We start from the raw sequence: 20,429 nt of genomic DNA on the forward strand, positions 1-20,429 counted from the left end.
TTACGGACCACAAGAGCCTGAAATATTTCTTCGAGCAGAAAGATTTGAACATGCGACAACGAAGATGACTCGAATTAGTAAAGGACTACGATTGTGGCATCAACTACCACCCTGGCAAAGCAAATGTAGTGACAGATGCTTTGAGCCGAAGGAACCATTCGCAACTAGCTGCTTTTCTGAGGGAAGAGGAAAGTCTAATACGAGAGTTTAGTAAAATGCAATTGGAAGTGGTAAGGACACATGTAACAGTGGAAGGCCGAATTGCCACCTTAGTGGTTAAACCTAATCTAAGAACGAGAATCGTTGCAGCACAACGGATGGATACGACTTGAAGAAGTTCGAATTAAAGTGAGAATTGGCAAATCTGGAAGTTTTAGTGAGGAGTCCAACAACGCCCTCACTTTTGAAGGGAGACTGAGCGTACCAAACGACGTGGAACTCAAGAACGAGATCATGAGTGAAGCTCATGAGACTCCATACACCGCTCACCCGGGAAGCACGAAGATGTATCAAGACTTGAAAAGGTCCTTTTGGTGGAATGGCATGAAGAGAGACATAGCGACATTTGTAGAGCGCTGCTAAGCCTGCAAGCAAGTGAAGTCTCTACATCAACGACCGTACGGAAAGTTGCAACCACTAGAAATTCCCGAGTGGAAATGGGAGCACATCGCCATGGATTTTGTGACGGCATTGCCAAAGACGTAAAAAGGGAATACTGCCATATGGGTAATTATAGACCGACTCACCAAGTGTGTGCATTTCATACCGATTCCCGTAACGCATGGATCGAGCAAGCTAGCTCAGATCTACATAAAGGAAATAGTACGACTGCATGGAGTCCCAGTGACAATCACGTCAGACCGTGACCCGAAATTCACTTCAAGATTTTGGATGAGTCTGCAACGCGAGCTTGGAACTCGATTAAATTTTAGCACGGCGCTTCACCCACAGACCGATGGACAATCCGAGAGGGCGATCCAAACTCTTGAGGACATGTTAAGAACCGTGGTGCTCGACCGCGGAGGAAGTTGGGAATCAGTGCTACCGCTGATCGAATTCGCTTACAACAACAGTCTCCAAGCAATGATAAACATGGCGCCGTACGAAGCCTTGTATGAAAGAAAGTGTATATCGCCGCTCTATTGGGACGAAGTTGGCGAACGAAGAGTACTTGGACCTGATGCAGTTAAAGAAATGATTACAATTTGTTCGACAGATTCGTGAAAAAAAAATCAAAGAAGCTCAAGACAGACAGAAGTCATACGCGGATGCCCGGCGAACCGACTTACAATTTCAAACCGGCGACAAAGTTTTCCTCAAAGTATCCCCGTCGAAAGGGATAACGCATTTTGTTGTCAAGGAAAAATTAAAATCGCGATTTATTGGGCCTTATGAAATCCTTGAAGGAGTGGATCCTGTTGCATACCGTTTGGCGCTACCCCCAAGCCTCAGAAATGTGCACAACAGATTTCATGTGTCGCAGTTACGGAAATACGTGTTCGACCCAAAGCATGTGATCCGCTACGAAGAAGTTGCGTTGAATTCCGACTTGAGCTACGAGGAGAGACCCTAAATGGTCCTGGACAGAAAGGTTCAGAATTTGAGAAATAAATCGATAGCTAGCGTAAAAGTGTTGTGGAGAAACCACGGGTACGAAGAAGCCACGTGGGAACTTGGGGACAAGATGATGGAATTGTACCCGGAACACTTCTCATGAAGGTACCAAATTTCGGGACGAAATTTCTTTTAAGAGTGGTAGGATGTAACGCTCCACTTTCGGAACCCCTAATTTGCGAAGCATAAAATTTTTTGCACTTAATGCTTTTAATGCCGTGAAGTATGTGAATTAAATGATGAGTGAATTAATTGCATGTTTTCTGTGTTACCTAATTGCGTTTTGGAATTTAGATTTGATTTGATTAGTCAAATCCGTTGAGCATATGACGTGGCTGTTGAATAGTCAAAGATGTGGAACATATGACGTGGCCATTGAAAGGTCAAAGTGTTGAGAATATGTGGTGGAAGTGAAAATGGTTGAAATTGTGACGTGGCTGTGTGAATAATCTATGCGCGGTGAAATATATTGTGGCGAATTATTTCTTAAGGGATGAGTGAGATTAAATAGGAGCATCAGTATTCATTTGGCATTTTCGACCCCTGTTATTATTGGAGAAGAAATCCTATTTTTCCTTGGATTTAATTAATTGCTTGGGATATTTATCCAAATTAAATCCAAAACCCGATTATTCCTTATTTTTCTCCATGAGAATTCGACCCCTATGCTTGTTCCAAGGGAGATTTAAAAAATCTCCTATTTATGGGAGAAGGAAATTATTTTATTATATTATTTGATCCCTTATTTATTCCATTCCATGAATAAATACAAATATCATAGCAATCTTAACATATCTAAGGAGATCTTGTCATATCCTATTTAAATTAGGATTTGAATTTAATTCCTTGTGGGAGAGGAATAAAAATCACCTACTTCCCTATTTTAATGGTGGAAATTATTATTTTATTCTGCTCCGTATTATTTTATTCTACTCCGTGAAGTACCAAATTAAATCATAGGCTAATTAAATAGCCTTGATTTTGAATTCCTCCTTATTCTTCTCCCATAATTCACGCCATTCTTCCTCTCTTTCTCTAACTCCACATTATTCATTTAATTAATTATGGAGAATCAAATTTTGAAAATTATCTCTAGGGAGGAAAACCCTAACCCTAGCCACTAACTACACGCCACTCTCCACTCTCCCACTCTCTCTCAATTTTTCTTCTATCTTTCTCCTAGAATTCTTCACCTTTTTTAGAAGAATTTAAGTTGAAGCCTCAAGAATTGTTGAAGAATCAAGATTTTACTTTGTTTCTACCGATCGTTTCGATCAAGAAAGGTATAATTGAATTTCTTTTCCTCATCCTCTCCATTGAAACCTTGATTTTGATTCCTTCATGCATATAATGAGTGTAGAGATCGTAGATCTAAGATTTAATCGGGTGGGATTGATAGTTGCATGAGAAAAAGATATGTATATGCGTTTATGGTTGTTTATGGTTGTTTATGAATGAACTTATGGATGATTTGTGGTGAATGTTATGTGAATATATGAGAACATGATGGTGAGATCTTTTTGAAGCATGATTATGTGTTGGAAGCATGAATATCTGTGTTTTGATGAATATTTTGTAACGCCCCACTTTTCGAACCATAATTTTCGAACCCTAAGACGATTGCTCTTATTTCTTTGATTGCCGCAATTAAATGATGAATTGTTATGTATTTGCTTTGGTGACCTAATTCTGATTTGACAGAGTCAAATTCGTCGATTTGTGACGTGGCTTTAATTAATTGATGCGAAATGATATATATATTGCAGTAAATTATATTTTTTGGGGGAGTGAGATTTAAATAGGATCATCAATAATTACCTTGCCCTTTTGTTGAGAAATTTTCGACCACTGTTAATTGATGGAGAGGAATTCTATTTTCTTGGAGTTAATTATTTGCTTGGGATAATTATCCAAATTAAATCCTAAGCCAATTATTCTTTATTTCCTCCATGGAAATTTCGACCCCTATGACTTGTTCATGGAGATTTTCGAAATCTCCTCATTTTGGGAGAGGAGAAATTAATTATTCTATGATTGATTCCTTATTTATTTCTTTCCATGAATGAATTGGAATATCCTAGCAAGTCTTGCCTTACTTTATTCTATTAAAGATTTGGAAATTTTCCTTGTGGGAGGAACCAAAAATCACACGCCTACTTCCTATTAATTTGGGAGGATTTTATTATTTTTCTGCTCCGTATTATTTTATTCTATTCCATGAAGTACCAAATAAAATGATAGGCTAATTAATTAGCTATGATTTTCAAAAATCTCTCCTTATTTCTCCCCAAATTCACGTTGATTTCCCTCCCTCAAATCTCCCCAAATCTCCTTCAAATATTCATGCAATTAATTCTCCAAATCTTCCTAATTAATTGAGAGCCTATTCTAATCCTATAAATAAGAGGTGAAGAAGAACCCTAACCCCAAATCTCACGCCTCTCTCTCCCTCACATACGCCCCTCCCCTCTCCAATCCTCTCCACTTGTTCTTCTACTCCACTCTTCCATTGCCAAGAGTTGTTGAAGAATCGAGATTTATATTTGTTCTACCGATCGTTTTAATCAAGAAAGGTACAATCAAACCTACATTCTTCATCCTCTCCATTCAAGCATTCTTTTGACTCCCTCATGCATATAGTGAGTGTAGGGATTTCAAATCTAAGAATCTAATCGGTGGGGCATTTGTGTTTGTATGTGTGTATGCGTTTTGAATACAATTGCGTGAAGTCTAAATAAATCATTGGTGAATGATGTGTGATTATATGGAAACATGAGTGGGAGGACTCTTTTAAGCATGTTTGTGTGTTAGAAGCATGAAAAGGTTGTGGGTCTGCCTAAACCCCCCGCCCACAAAGGGTGGTTTTATTAAAAAAAGCATGAAAAGGTTGTGTTTGAATGAATGAGGATAAAACCCTAATTCGAATTTTGAAACATGAAAAAAAACGGTGAGTTCGGACAGTAGACTCTGATGCGTATTTGACCGATCAAATGAACTCCTTTTTGTTCGATTCCTTTTTCTGAGTAAACCTCATGGTGTCTTATGTGTTTTGAGTGAATTTCAACCCATTTGGACAAAGGATGAATTTTTGGTAAATTTTTGAAGTTAACTGCGCAGTTCTGCCCGAAAATGTTTTCTCGACCAGTAGGTTACGTTTTCGATTGGACCGACCTAAAAAGGTTATTTTGACGTGAATTTTTAACTGAAAGTTATTTGATGAGTCTGCTGCATTGTGGTAAAATATTAGCCCCAACGGAAGTCGGGCGAATTTTTAATGATTTTTACAAAATGATATCGCAGTGCTGCCAGATTTCTGTCTTTACGAAAAAACAACTATGTTGTTATGTGAAATGATATACATGATTTATATATGTGTTAAAGAGCCACTCTATGATGAAGTGATGTGTTATTCAAGGATGTATGCTATGGTGTGTTTCCTTTTATCGATGGGGGAAAAGGGAAAAACGTGGGGACATGCATAATTATGAGTCAATGTTTGTGACTGATTGGTAATACATACTATCTAAAGGTGATAACTCGTGCGCGAAGCGTGATAACAAAGGGAAAGCAGTACTTGAAATCTAAACAGTCGAGGTGGGCTCTCTTTTAAATAAGGACATCGTCCTAAATATTTTATTAATGGAAATAACATTATGTTTATCATGCGTGCTTTGATTTTTACGTGCCTATCTAAAATGGCTTTTGCCATTTTTATATAAATCGAATTCGGATCCTTGTAGAGCCGTAAACTCTACTTGGATTAGTGTACACCTATGGTAGACCGTGTGCTAGCATACGGGCTGGCCGGTCTAGTGACCTGGTTTGCGGCCGCATTCCTTGTCATGTATGAGCAGATATGGTTGACGTCTATGGGAAAATGACTGCGCAGTCGAGATTTTGAACAATGGAAAATATTTTGGTGCCTCGGGCCTTTCTAAAAGTTAAAACCCCGATGGTTACTTACATATGGCATGATAACATATCCTCTTATTTAAAAATGTTTCCGGCATGAGCCACTGAGTATTTTCATAGTACTCAGCCCTGCATGTGTTTTCCCTATGTGCATGTTGAGCGGCGACGAGGGGTTGGTGGTGTTGTGCAGAAATAAATGAATTACTATGGTTGTTTTGAAACTCCGAGTGTCGTGTCCTCACACATGACTTCACTCTTCTCTTGGATGCTTCCGCTGTGATGTTTTCTTTACTTACTTGCGTTAAACTTTAAAACTGTTTAATTGGATGTTGAAAACTCGTTATCTTTTGAATAATGTCAAACCTTTAAGTCTTTTCCTTTATTAAACATAAATACCCTTGGTCGTTTATTTATTTAACTTAAATTCTTGGTCAAACCGTTACTGAAACCCTAGTTTTCTATGTCTGTTCATTAAGTCCCTTAATCACGATCGCCCGCTTTCACTAACCCTAAAGGGCGGTTGTGACATATTTGATAAACCCTAATTCAAAATTTGGAAGCATGACAACTGTGGTGTTCGGTCAGTAGATTCCGACGTGTGTTTGACTGACCAAACGATCTTATTTTGGTGCGGAATTTTAACTGAATAAACTTCAAGGTGTCTTCTATGTTGTGTGTAAATTTCAGCCTTTTTGGACGAAAGATGATTATTTAATGAATTTTTGAAGTCGACTGCGCAGTTCTGCCAGAATTTGTATTCTCGTCTAGTGAGTTTCGTTTTTGATTTGACCGACCTAAAGATGTGATTTTGATGTGAAATTTTACTGGATGATCTTTGATGTGTCTACTGTATTGTGGTAAAATTTCAGCCCCAACGGAGGTCGGATGAATTTTTAATGATTTTTACAAAATGACTGCGCTATTCTGCCAGATTTCTATCATACAAAAATAATCTATGTTGTTAAGTTTTGAATGATATACATGATGCATATGTGTTAAGGAACCCATTCTATGGTGAAGTGATGTGTTGTTCGTTGATGTAAGCTATGGTGTGTTTCCTTGTGTTGATGAACGTTTGGGATGGGTAAATTAAAGAGACGATGGAAGGAATGTTAGGGCATGCATGATAATTTTTTGTGATGAAAGGCTGATTGTATTGTGGTGTTGACAAGGGTTGTCGTGCGTACGTGAGTACAAAGAACGAGGGTTGCTTTGAGTTGTGTATTGTGTTATCTAAACAAGCGAGGTGGGCTTTCTTTTAAATAAGGACGATGTCCTAAATGTTTTATCGATGGGAATGAAACTGTGTTTATCATGCCTTGTTTGATTTTAACGTGCCTATCTGATATGGCTTTATGCCATTATTATTTAAATCGAATTCGGGTCCTCGTAGGGCAGCAAACCCTACTTGGACTAGTGTACACCTATAGTAGATCGTGTGCTAGCGTACGAGCTGGCCGGTCTAGTGACTTGGTTTGTGGCCACATTCCAAGTCATGTATTGGCAGATATGGTAAACGTCTATGGGAAAATGACTGATCAGTTGACTTTTGAACGATGAAATATTTTGGTACCTCGGGCCTTTCTAAAAATAAAAACCCCGATGGATACTTGAAAAAAGGCATGATAAATAATATTTTGATAAACTGTTTTCGGCATGAGTCCATTGAGTATTTTATAGTACTCAGCCCTACATATGTTTTCCATACGTGCAGGTTGAGCGGCGACGAGAGTATATGGTGGTGTTGAGCAAGTTAATTGAAGAATGAATTGTTTATCTTTGATATGTGAGTGTCGTTGTGTCTTCATACATAACTTCACTCTTCTCTTGGATGCTTCCGCTGAAACCTGTTTTACTTATTGTTTGATCTTGACACTATTTTGAGTTCCGTTTAGAATCTAAAGACATATTATGTTTTGGAGTACGCTGAACCCTTGTTATCTTGAATATCAATGATGATAATTGTTTTCTCTTTGGTCTTTCTGTCAAAGCGTCACTCTGACCTTTTCTCTTTGATTTTTGTTCATTTATTTCCTTGGTCAAACCCTTTTTTATAAAACCCTAGCCCTTTTCTTTGATTACATTTAAGTCCTGTTAAGTCGCGATCGCCGCATTTATTATACCCTAGAAGGGCGGTCGTGACACCTAGTGACGTGACATAAGGTATATTTGGTTAGTCAACACTACTGCGGATGCTCTTAGTGTTTTCGTGATTATATTTCATTCGTCTAAAATAATAGATTAAATTATAAATAACACGAGTTTTAATGTACAATTAGTAAAATAAGAAAAAGGAAAAAAGATGGTGGAAGTAGTGTTGGTGGAATGTGCAGTTGGCATTATTAATAAAATTTAATTATTTAAAACTTTCATATTTAAAAATTGATTTTTGGTGAACGACCTAAAATGGTAAAATAGCTATTCTCGCCATCCCATAGAAATATGATGTTTGGAAATGATACGAGTTTTAATGCATAAATGGTAAAGTGAGAGAAGTAAAATATAGCTGAAATAATGTTAGTAGATGATGAGACATATAAATGATAAAAGTAAGAAAAAAAAATATAAAATGTAGTTGATAGTATTAGTGGATGGTGGAGCAAAGTAAGAGAGGATAAGAAAACTTTCTTTAAATAGATATGGACTATTTATATGAGATAAACTAAAAAAATATGACATATTTCTATAAGACGAAGAGAGTATTAATATATGTTTCATTCGTCTCACAATAGTTGAGTCGTTTTTTTTATCGTTCCAAAATAATTCAGTCTTTTCTTTCACTAAAAAATGTTATTGACTCTTTTATTTTATTCTTTATATGTCAATTTTCTTTATTATAATTCCTCCTTTACTTTTTGTTACTTAATTTTTAAATATTACTCTCTCGTCCCACAATAGGAGTCCTATTTGACATGAGCAATTGTTTTAAGAAAAGTAAGTCAAAATGGATTGAATAAGTTAATAAAATAAGAGTCTCACTTATAATAAAATGTGAATGGAATAAGTTGGTGGAATGTATGACCTATTTATTATTTGTGATAAAAGTGTGATAAAACTCTTATTGTGGAACGAATAGAAATGATAAAATATAGTAACTCTTATTATAGACGGAGTAAGCAATTTCTTAAATTTTATATTCAATAAAAATGCTTAATCTTACAATGTAAGGATTATTATATTTTTTAAAGTTTAAAGAAATTGTAAAGGAGACTACAAGAAAGGTGAGCATGGACTAAACTTGTATTTCTATCTTACAGTATTATATGTCCTTCATTTTTAAAAAATATTAGTAACTTTTTTTTAATTCAAGAAATTTCTTTTTTTCTAATAAGATCTATTTTTACTAATATATTTTTTTTATCTGTCTTGACTTTATTAATTGGTATTAAAATTGTTGTAGTTTGAAAAGTTTCTATTTTTATGATAGAAAAATGGAGTATCAGAGCATCAGCAGTGGCGCGTAATTCCGGGTGGAATTCTCAAAAACACCTCCTCCCACGTCATACAGATTTCCCACTGCACAGTGGCGGACATCCCGAAGGACTTCCCACAATTAAAAAAATTTAATGTAATAAACGGAAATTCCGCGCGGACGTCCGTGGGAGCCAACTCAATGGCGAACGTCCGCACGCCCGTCGCGACGGAATTCCGCATAACGACGCGGAACTGCGGTGTCCTCGGCGGAATTCCGTATCCGTGCATACCATGCACAATGACGGACGTTAGCCGCGGAATTCCGGCATGCCGGTCGGAATTCCGGCGGGACGGGCGCAATTGCTTATGCTCTTAAACTGGGCGCAATTGCTTAGAGCATCCACAACGGTGGCGTCCATCGCCATGGCGGTCCGCGCCGCTGGCACGGACGCCACCCGCCGCCGCTGCGCTCGCGCCGCTGGCAAGGATCTGCTCGATGCATCGAGCAGCGCCGTGCCAGCGAGCAGCTGACGTGGCGCGCCCTCATTCGTCAACGGCATATCCGTTGTGTTTAAATTTTTTTTTTAAAAAAAAATCGATTTTTAATTAAAAAACCGATAAAAAATTAAAAAAAATTCACTTCCCAAAAAAATTATATCCGTTTATAACCGTTTTTTTCCCACTTTTTAATTTTTTTACCCCAAAAATACACACTTTCATCTATAAATACCCCCAATTTCACTCCCAAAAATTCACATCAAACTACACAATTCTCATCATCATTCTCTCATCTCCATTCTCATCTTCAATCTATCATATCCATTTTCATCTTCATTCTCTCACACCCTACAACACCACTATGTCCGGTCACGACGATAACCCAAGCGGCTCCCACGGTTGGAACCCCGAATGGTTCGGTTCACAACCGTTTCCTAGTCCGGAAACGGACTTTTCGGCCCCTTCTCTCACCCAAGATTCGGGCGTTCCGGGTGGCTACCGGCCATACCCGGTTGACGACTAAGGTGGCTCCGATGGGCGATACGGGTGGACACCGGAGCCTAGGCCTCCCGTCCCTTCCCAAACTCCGACTCCTCCATCTTGCGCCGGTGTCCGCACACCGTACTCACCGGCGGAGATGGATAGATTGTTCAAGGCGTACTTGGAAATATCCGAAGAAGCGGTGGTTGGCACGAACAAATCCGGCGATCACTTTTGGTGGCGCGTCTCTCGGCAGTACAATGCAAACCGGCCGCCGGGAACGATCGAGCGCAACGAGAGTATGGTGCGCAACTGCATCGGCCGAGCCAACGATGAAATTGGCAAGTTCAATGGCTATTTCCTCCAGGAGTCGCGGAATGCCGGGAGCAGCCGGAGCGAGGTCGACATCATCACTGCGGCGCAACTCAATATGGCCGATAGGTCATCTATGACCCCCACGCAACTTCAAACGCACGAGACCATGATATTGGGTCTCCAAAAACAATTGGGGTTGGTGCCGCCGGATGCGTAGTCTTCCTCGGGTAATAGTAGCCAATAATTGTGTAATTTTTAATTTTTAGGATTTTAATTATGTAATTTTTAATTTTTAGTATTTTAATTATGTAATTTTTAATTTTTAGGATTTTAATTATGTCTTTTTTATTTTATTTGTAATTTGTAATATTTATTGTGGTTTTTTAATGAATTTTAGTATTATGGAAATGTTTTTGTGTAATTAAATTTTAAATTAATTATGCTCGTCCTTGCGGAAGAGCACAACTGTGGGTGTTGTGCTCTTGTCAGAGAGCAGACAGAAAAAGTGGGGTCGGGCCCACAACCGTGCCGCTGGCAAGAGCAAGTGGGATCGGGCCCACAACCGTGCCGCTGGCAAGAGCACGATTGTGGATGCTCTTAGAGCATCTCCAATGGCGGACGTCCGGTCGGACATCCGGTCGGACATCGCGACGGGCGACCGGGACGTCCGCCATTGTGGCGTTTAGGTCGGATACGGACGTCCCGTGAGGACGTCGGGTGTCCTCGGACGTCCCGGCGACGGGCGGGCGGACGTCCGCCACTGTGGCAAGGGTCGGACGTCCGGAATTTTTTTTTTTTTTAAAAACTCTATATATACGGCTCTTTGAACTTCATTTCAACGCGGAGTGAGCCGGGGATGTTGGATTATGTAGAGGTTTAGGATGAAACGTTGCATCCCTTCATTTCACAACCGAAAATAACTGATTGTTGGCGGGTTATAAAATTGCAATTTGGTCCTTCAATTATCGAAAATTTCATTTCCGGATGAAGATTTCTGCACAGTTCGACCCCAGCCAGGGGCTGCCGCCCCTTGGACCCCGCTCTCGGGGGCGCTGCCCCCGAACCCCCGTCTAATCATAACGAATTCAAATAAGTGTGCACTCCGCACTTCCAACTTATTTGATGTCTCGTTATAATTATATTGATCAATCAAGTTAATCCAATTACACTAAAATATCCAACAGATTATGTATTTTTCTTTTTTCGAATGACTATGTATTTTGCTTTTTTCTAACTATGTTTTTTTTTATGTTTTATGAATATGTATTTTTGCCCGTATTTTGTTTTCCCGTATTCCGTGTCAAAATTATATTTCCGTTTTTACGTAATTAAATTATTGTGATTTTTTTTTATTGCGGGATGTCCTAGTGACGTGGCAGTGGGATGGGAAGTCCTAGTGACGTGGCAGGAGGTGTTTTTGGGATGTCCTAGTGGGATGTCCGTCCAGTGGAGATGCTCTTATGCTCTTAAACTATTAATTGCTTCTTTCGTTCAACTAGGCAATAATTCACAAAAAAGGAAAAACTGGAGGTTTCATTTCCACCCTGTCAATTGTGGAGGGATTAAGGAAGGCACTAGATCAGAGAGCGGAGTTTTGTTTTGTAGCAGATCAAACAGGATCATAGATAAGAGATGAAGATACTTGTTAGAAATATTGATAAAATCCTCCTAAAAAGTTGTGGCTGCAAATCCTTCGTAGCCCCACTCTCTTCACCAATCGCATTCACTCCCCTCTTTCTCTCTCTCAACCAAATGGTCTGCCTTTTGCCTTTTACTACTGCGTCTTCCCCTGCTTTGATACTCCCATTATTAACTCCAGGCGAATCAACATTCATTCGGTATTTAATTCTTCAGCACACGTTTGTAATTAGGCGTTTGTCGGATTCCGATGTGAAAAGGGAAGATTTTTAAGCTGTAGTTGCTTGTTGAGAATTCTGCAATCACGCGCCAATTGAATTATGGTTCCTTGTGTGTGAGTGAATTTGGGGGATTTTATTGATTGGATTTTGTTGAGAAAGATGGGAATTCCCGGAGGTGGATGTGGTATAGTTTGGTTCAGGAGAGATCTCCGGGTGGAAGATAATCCGGCGCTGGCAGCGGGGATGAGGGCCGGGGCGGTGGTGCCTGTGTTTGTTTGGGCGCCGGAGGAGGAGGGGCACTACTTCCCTGGTAGAGTCTCTAGATGGTGGTTGAAGAATAGTTTGTCACACCTTGATAGCTCTTTGAGGAGCCTTGGCACTCCCCTCCTCACTAAGAGATCCACTGATAGTGTTTCTTCTCTTCTTGAAGTTGTCAAATTAACTGGTGCTGGTCAGCTGTTTTTCAACCATTTATATGGTTAGTCTATCTGTTTCAAGGAATCATATTTATGTTCGGATTGTTGCTAATCATTATCTAACCTAGAAAAGTGATTGTGTTAATAAATCTTTCTTTGATCTTGGTTTAGTGATGTTTACTTCATACTTTTAGATCCCCTCTTGTGAGAGGAAACCATTGTTTTGAGCATGTTTATGGGGAGAGTTATGAGACCTTTGTTGTTGTGTGTTCTACACTTCTACTGGTACTGGTGGATGCTATATCACTTTAAAAGTGACCGTGTTTCTTTATTTTTGCTGCTAGTGTGTCCTAATCAACATGCTACTTATATGAATGAATCCGGATTTTGGATTTATCAATGCTTAGTTTATCCCTCTTGTGAGGGCAAACATTGTTTTCAGCATGTTTATGGGCAGAATTATGACACCTTTGTTGTTTGTGTTGTACTGTTAGATCCTATATCACTTGTAAGGGATCACCGGGTAAAGGAAGTCTTGACTGCTGAAGGCGTTACTGTCAGTTCCTTCAATGCAGACTTGCTCTATGAACCATGGGAAGTTCTTGACCAGGACGGTCGACCATTCAATACTTTCTCAGGATTCTGGGACAGATGCCTCAGTATGCCGTATGATCCTGAAGCTCCTCTCCTCCCGCCTAAAAGGATTTTTCCTGGTACTACTTATTACCCTATCATTATATTCTTCAATATCATCTTCTTAGTCGGTCAGAGCTGATTTGAGGCTTGCATACTTTTTTCCTTTGTAGTGAACTTCTATAGGTTCATTAGTGGAAGCACTGCATCTATCTCTAGTTTGTAGTAGCATCCTTATCTATTTCTAGTTATAAATCTTTCTGAGGTTTGCAGACAAGACATTGACAATGGTTGAGGCGCTGGTATTGAACATGTTGATTTGTCAATGTGCTCTTCCAATTTTTCCATTGTTATACTTCTTTCGCAGGGGTTTGAAAGTATCAGTTTTGATAGGTACATACATAACAAATTTTTATCCTTTCTGGTGCTGGTTGACCTTCACAAGGTGATAGATACCGTTGAAGTGAACATGAAGATTACTCGTTCCCCTCGAGTGACAATAGTTTGTGCTGAGTGTTTCGTCTATATTTTTCATCTTAGTGGGTTGGGGGATACAGTGAATTCAAGTTTGGAATAGTTAAAAAATAACCTCGAGTGAGAACTGCCAATATACATGAAATGTTGATTGAAATTGATAGACCAGATACTTGGTCAAAAAAAGCCTGTGTAATTGAAGCAATTTTTTGAAATATTAAAAAGTAGTGATGGGTTTATAGCATCAAGACCTGCATTTAAAACTCATTGGTGGTGACTGAGGGGAAATTTTCGCAATCCTAACTATTACAACCCGAAGCATAAAACTGATATTTGGGTGATAAATCTTATAAAATCAATTAACTGTCAGATGTAAGGCTTCCTATGGCCAGTGGTTTCAAATCCACACTGACCAATCTTTATTTTAAGAATATAATTGCTCTGGAATGATTGATCACAAAAGAAGGAAAGTGGTGCTTCTTTTGTGCTTGATTCCATAAAAAGTGAAACCCCATTTCCACATGTCCTGCTGTGTGAGTTTTGTGTTTGTAGTAATACCTAGTCATTTCTTTCAGTTGCATGATAACATCGATCTCTTGTGTTAATCTGCTCAACTCTGTCCACCTCTGATAGAAGTTGTTCCCCATGTTCCCTGTGCAATTTATGGAGTCTAATTAGTATAGTTTATTAGAGAGAGTTTTTATATTTTATAGTTAAAGCCAAGTTATGAGTCTTTAGTACTTTGTTATTCCTGTTTTAATTGTCAAGAAATATAGTATTTTTTCAGCGTGTTGCTGCTGTGGCCATTTTCAGTGGAGCAGCCTCCCGAGACAGTTTGATAGGAGTAAAGGCCGGATTCCAACTCAACCAATAGAACACTATGATTAATGAAATAAGAACTCAATTTATTGATAAAAGGACAGAAAGAAAGAAGCAAAATAGAAGAACAATCCTCACGTAGGAGGCCACGATAATCCTCCGCAGAGGCCTACGGCTACTGCCGTCCCTATTTATAAGATGCTTTTCAACGTCTGGGGTCCTCTCTATTTATAAGAAAACTAATACAACAAAATAGGAATAAAGAAGCTGAAATAACAACCTAACAATCTACTGATTTGTCTCCCCCATATCTCTCCATCGGTTAGCTTACATAGGTGACCAAGTCAGCCATCATTTGAGGGAATATTCTGCTGACTCATACTTGGCCAAACCACTTCTCTATTTGTGTGCTTGTACAATCTCCACTTCGTATCACAGTTTTATCTTTTAATTGTTCTATGTTCCCTGTTTCATATTCCTATCCTGTTCCCGTCCCCAGTCACCATCATATATCTTCTCTATCAATTGGTGCAACGAATGATTGTGCACACACAAAAGCAGACTCACGTTTAGAGGCTTTAGAGAAGGCGACAGAGGATCAAGAACCTCGCACATCAGTGATCGAGTCGAATATCGATGCACTAAGCGATGGCTTCGATGCACCGGCAGCCAACACCCCTTCCTGAAGATGATGCTCGAAAATTTCCTGAAACAACCTGGGCTGCTGGCTATGCCTTTGCCAGTTCCGCAGCCGTAATGCGTCCAAGTGTGGCAGCCCCAGAAACCTTCATTTCCTACCCCGCTTCCTTCCAGTCACCTTTCCATTACCAATTTGCCGGGCCAAGTGGATTTTCGGCTAGAAACATCAAACATGCCCTCCGTCTCCAACAACATCGGGAAAATTCTCCCATCTCCTGTTATGGCAACGATTCTGCTGCCGCCGCCCCTTTCTACTATTACCGGAACGCTGCCAGTTCCTTGCCCTGCCCTTAAAACCTCATTGTTCCTGATTGTTGTGTCACTTTCAACACCAGCCGCTGTCAACGTTTCTTGCTTCCCACCTCCACTGTATGTGTCGTCTGCTCCTGTGAGCATGTGTTCTTTCTCGCCTCTGCTGTACACCATGTCTTTGTTGGTGTGCCATTGCTTCCGTTGGATGACCTTGAATGCGCTGCAGATTGCCGGCACACATGGCTGCTTTGCACCGTTTTCTGTCCAATGCGGTTCAGCACAGTACCTCAGCCTTGAGGGAAGGCTGTTTCAACAAGTGGAGTGTTGATAGAGGACGTTCCCCATGTTCCCCCTTGCAATACCTTCCATTATCTTTCCTTAGTTAATACTTATTATGTTTATTAGTTACATATTTGTTTGTAAATACGGCTTATGTTCCTATGTTTTATTTGTCAAGAAAATATCATATCTTTTTCAGCACGTCGCTGCTGTGTCCCTTTTCATAGGAGCAGCACCCCAGATGATTTTTTCCTTGAATTGTTATCTGATCCGTATTTCCTGTTCCTATCTGTTTCCAGTCACCATCGCATCTCTTCTCGATCAACGTCCATGCAGAGAATTGCACGTCCTCATTAATGTGTTTCTATCAATATCAATGTTAACATATCCTTTCCAATTGCCTTTGGCTAAAGTCTAAGTAATATATTATTGCTAATTCATAGTGGACTAACAAACTAAATGTTATTCTTCATTAAAGCAATTGTCTTTTACAAGTTTCAGTCTAATATGATATCATTCTAACTGCTGCTTGCTCTCATCCAGGTGATGTGTCGAGATGCAATCCTGACACTTTAGTATTTGAAGATGAGTCAGAGAAAGGAAGCAATGCCCTTCTTGCTCGGGCATGGTCCCCTGGCTGGAGCAATGCCGATAAAGCCCTAACAACCTTCTTAAATGGACCTCTCATAGAGTACTCCAAGAATCGTCGAAAGGCTGATAGTGCCACGACCTCTTTTCTATCCCCCCATTTGCATTTTGGGGAAGTCAGTGTTCGTAAGGTTTTCCATCTTGTTCGCATTAAGCAAGTTCTTTGGGCCAATGAAGGTAACAAAGCAGGTGAAGAGAGTGTTAATTTGTTCCTGAAAAGTATAGGGCTGAGGGAGTATTCCAGATACATGAGTTTCAATCATCCTTACAGCCATGAAAGGCCGTTACTTGGCTACTTCAAGTATTTCCCTTGGGTTGTGGACGAAGGCTACTTCAAGGCATGGAGACAAGGCCGGACTGGATATCCTCTGGTGGATGCTGGTATGAGGGAGCTATGGGCCACTGGATGGCTACATGATCGGATACGTGTTGTAGTCTCGAGTTTCTTTGTCAAGGTTCTGCAGCTGCCTTGGAGATGGGGAATGAAGTACTTCTGGGATACCCTGCTGGATGCAGATCTTGAGAGCGATGCCCTTGGTTGGCAATATATTACTGGAACAATTCCAGATGGTCGAGCATTTGACCGCCTTGATAACCTACAGGTCCGTACTCGCAACTTTTCTTGATGCTTTTGGATGCATTGACAGTTGACATTAATCAATGGATTGCTGTTTCTGTCTCTCATATTATAGTAAAAATTATAAAAAACCTCTCTTTTTTTAATACCCATATCATTGCAAAAATAGATAAATAATTGTTCGCATGGAAAAAACCTTTCTATTTTGGGCAAGTGATTTTCCTTATATGTATATGAATGTGTATATCGATTGCATTTCTTTGAATTTTTGACATCTGGTTAAAAACCTTGTCACTGTGTGATAAATGTTCGAAGAATTTGACATACCCATGACGGGTGTTTTACTGGTACCTTGACTATCTATGCTTTTACTTTGTACTTGAATTTCCAAATATATTGAATTTTCTTAAAGATGCCATGATAAGGGACATGCAGTGCGTCCCTGAACTTGTATTATTTAGCTCCATGCTTCTACCGGGTTAAGTTGCTTTAAGGGTCTCAGTGTCTCGCACATTTTTGTTGGTTCTTTGCTTTCCTCCAATTACTTGGAGAATTTCCAATTTGATGATTTCAACAAAGTTGAGAACTAGGTTTCTATTATGTTTTGATAGATTGAGGGTTACAAGTTTGATCCAAATGGAGAATATGTTCGAAGATGGCTCCCTGAACTTTCTAGATTGCCGACAGAGTGGATACATCATCCATGGAATGCGCCAGAAAGTATGCTACAAGCTGCTGGAATCGAACTTGGTTCGAATTACCCTCTTCCTATAGTCAAAATAGATGCTGCAAAAGCTAGGTTGGAAGAAGCACTTGCACAAATGTGGCAGCAGGAAGGGGCTTCACAAACTGCAATCGAGAATGGAATGGAAGAGGGCCTTGGAGACTCATCTGAATCCACTCCTATTGCATTCCCTCCGGACACAGACATGGAGATGGACAATGAACCTATCAGAAACAATCCTCCTAATGCAGTCATTCGCCGCTATGGGGATCAAATGGTACCAAGCATGACCTCTTCTTTCATCCGTGTTGCAGATGAAGAGACGTCAGTTGATCTCAGAAGCACAGGCGATGATAATAGAGCTGAGGTCCCTTCAAATGTAAACCCTGCAGAGGAGCCGAGAAGAGAACGACGCGGCCAAGCTATTATCCAGACAGGTAGAACGAATGATGGTTTCCTACAATCCAATTTCGCAAGAGGTCGTAGAAATTCTGAAGATTCAACAGCAGAGTCATCCAGTACCACTAGAAGAGAGAGAGACAGCGGGATTGTCCCAGTTTGGTCCCCCTCGAATTCCACATACTCTGATCCGTTCCGAGGTGAAGATAACAGCATTAGCTCCAGTTCGTCTTACTTGGCTAGGCATCCACAGGCTCACCAGCTATTCTGAAAGGCGGTTTCTCAAACTGGGTAAAAGCTACATTCTTTGTACTCTTTTTATATCAAAGATCATAGTAATATATTTGGAAGACTGTGCCTTTACCATATGAAGATGCTTAGATTAAGCTTCAATGTTGAAACTCCATTTTTTTTTCTTTATGGGGGTACTTGTCGATAAATGCAGATCTGTAAATGAGATTCTACTCGCTGACAAGGCCTGTTCATAATAATTGTCTTGTTATTAAATAACCGGGAATGGTTGTTGAAGGATTCGAGCAAAGGGAGGGCTGCAAGAGGTAAGAGGCTCGCGATCGCCTGTGCTGTTTGTAACACTGTGATCAAAGTGTGCAACTATTCTAATTTGGTAGGTTACAATGTATAGTATATATATCTGAATATATTGTTCCAGAGTTATGATTTGGTCGTATATGATATGAAGGTGTAGTATAAAAGTGAGATAGACAGACCGTTATCTATTCCTCGTGTATATACACTCGGGATATGTTTTTTTTTTGGTATTAAGCTGCCACATTTTATCTTCATGATATTTGGTTTGGTGTTTATATGGTATCGGACGTAGGACAGATCTAATATTCAGATTTTTCTTCTTTAGTATATATACAATTGAGATCTTTGTAATTTTTTATGGTGATTGTCATTACAAATGATCAATTAGCGCACGCTCTAGATTGGACATTTTTATTTTTTATTTTTTATTGCATCATATCGGGTCAAATACTCTTGAAATCGCCTATCTTCATTTGTCGTCATCTCAACTTTCGGTTATGGCGCTTGTCTAGCAACTTCAGTCGAAGAACTAGGTCACGCTCATCTTCAACTACTTCGCTCCGCAGCCGCGTTTTGGGGATGTCTTATTCCGGCGACGTTTTAGGCTGCATCGTCCGCTGTTTATGCATATCGTGGGTGCTTTAGAGAGAAGATACCTGTATTTTATGATCAAGGAGGATGCAGCTGGCAAATCCGGACTCACGCCCTTACAGAAGTGCACTGTCGCAATCAGACAACTGGCGTACGGAGGCGCGGCCGACATGTTCGACGAGTACCTCCACATTGGCGAGTCGACAGCCGTCGAGTGTCTGCAGAATTTTTGCGCGGGCGTGAGAGCGATATTCGGTGAGCGGTATCTTCGGAGTCCGAGCCCCGAAGACTGCCAGAGTCTGATAGATATGCATGGGTCGGTGCACGGGTTCCCTGGGATGTTGGGCAGCATAGATTGTATGCATTGGGAGTGGAAGAACTGCCCCGCCGCCTGGAAGGGGATGTACACTACTGGCTTCAAAGCCAAGCATCCCACGATGATCCTTGAAGCTGTAGCTGACTACCGGCTGTGGATATGGCATGCTTATTTTGGAGTCGCCGGGTCGAACAACGACATCAACGTTCTCCAGTCGTCGCCCCTGTTCAATGCTCAGTGCAATGGCGTTGGTCCCGCAATCAGTTTCGTCGCCAACGGCAACCAGCACAATATGAGATACTATTTGGCGGATGAGATATACCCAAACTGGCCCGTCTTTGTGAAGACAATCAAGCATCCGCTCGGACAAAAGAAGTCATACTTTGCGAGCTGCCAGGAAGCAGCGCGCAAGGATGTGGAGCGGGCATTTGGTGTGCTCCAGAGTCGATGGGTGGTAGTCAAGGGTCCTGCACGGCAGTGGTATATTCCCAACATCGGCGATGTCATGTACGCATGTATCATAATGCACAACATGATTGTCGAAAATGAAGATGCGGAACTGACTCAGTGGACCGATGAAGATGATACGGGTGCAGGTCCAAGTCACGGCGTGGCCACCGCGAATGTGAATATGGGGGTACCTCATGGAGAGGTCGAGCGGATGCGTGCATTTGCCGACATGCGGCAAACAGATGCCCATGTTCGACTTCGGAACGATATTATCGAAGAGGTTTGGGCGCGGAAGGGTTGACGTTGATGTTAGTACTTTTTTTTTCAAATCATGTATGTTTTTTTAAATGAAGTTGTTAATTTTTCCCGTTCGTATTCGTGTTGAAATTTTATTTCCGTAAACGTAAATTGCTTTATTTGTGAATTTGTGATTTTTTTATTGCGGGAAGTCCTAGTGGGAAGGGCGATGGAAAGGGCGGATTGTGAATGGGATGTCCTAGTGACGTGGCAG

The 20,429-nt window shown here is 40.4% G+C and overlaps 1 protein-coding gene across 1 annotated transcript; it reads left to right on the forward strand.

The window, feature by feature from the left end:
- The first annotated feature begins 11,826 nt into the window (after positions 1-11,826).
- Positions 11,827-18,815, forward strand: LOC121805739 (cryptochrome-1-like). Its single transcript, XM_042205717.1, has 5 exons — positions 11,827-12,570; positions 13,003-13,221; positions 16,208-16,914; positions 17,501-18,303; positions 18,458-18,815. Exons 1-4 carry the CDS (start codon positions 12,252-12,254, stop codon positions 18,281-18,283), a joined length of 2,028 nt encoding a protein of 675 aa, XP_042061651.1. The 5' UTR covers positions 11,827-12,251; the 3' UTR covers positions 18,284-18,303; positions 18,458-18,815.
- The last annotated feature ends 1,614 nt before the right edge of the window (positions 18,816-20,429 follow it).

This window comes from Salvia splendens, chromosome 5, assembly GCF_004379255.2.
Source record: "Salvia splendens isolate huo1 chromosome 5, SspV2, whole genome shotgun sequence".
Classification (NCBI taxonomy): Eukaryota; Viridiplantae; Streptophyta; class Magnoliopsida; order Lamiales; family Lamiaceae; genus Salvia; species Salvia splendens.

Coding starts and splice junctions, on each gene's coding strand:
- LOC121805739 (XM_042205717.1), top strand. CDS start 12,252: ATGGGAATTCCCGGAGGTGGATGTGGTATAGTTTGGTTCAGGAGAGAT. Junction 13,222..16,207: donor GCCTAAAAGGATTTTTCCTG/GTACTACTTATT, acceptor GCTCTCATCCAG/GTGATGTGTCGAGATGCAAT. Junction 16,915..17,500: donor ACCGCCTTGATAACCTACAG/GTCCGTACTCGC, acceptor ATGTTTTGATAG/ATTGAGGGTTACAAGTTTGA.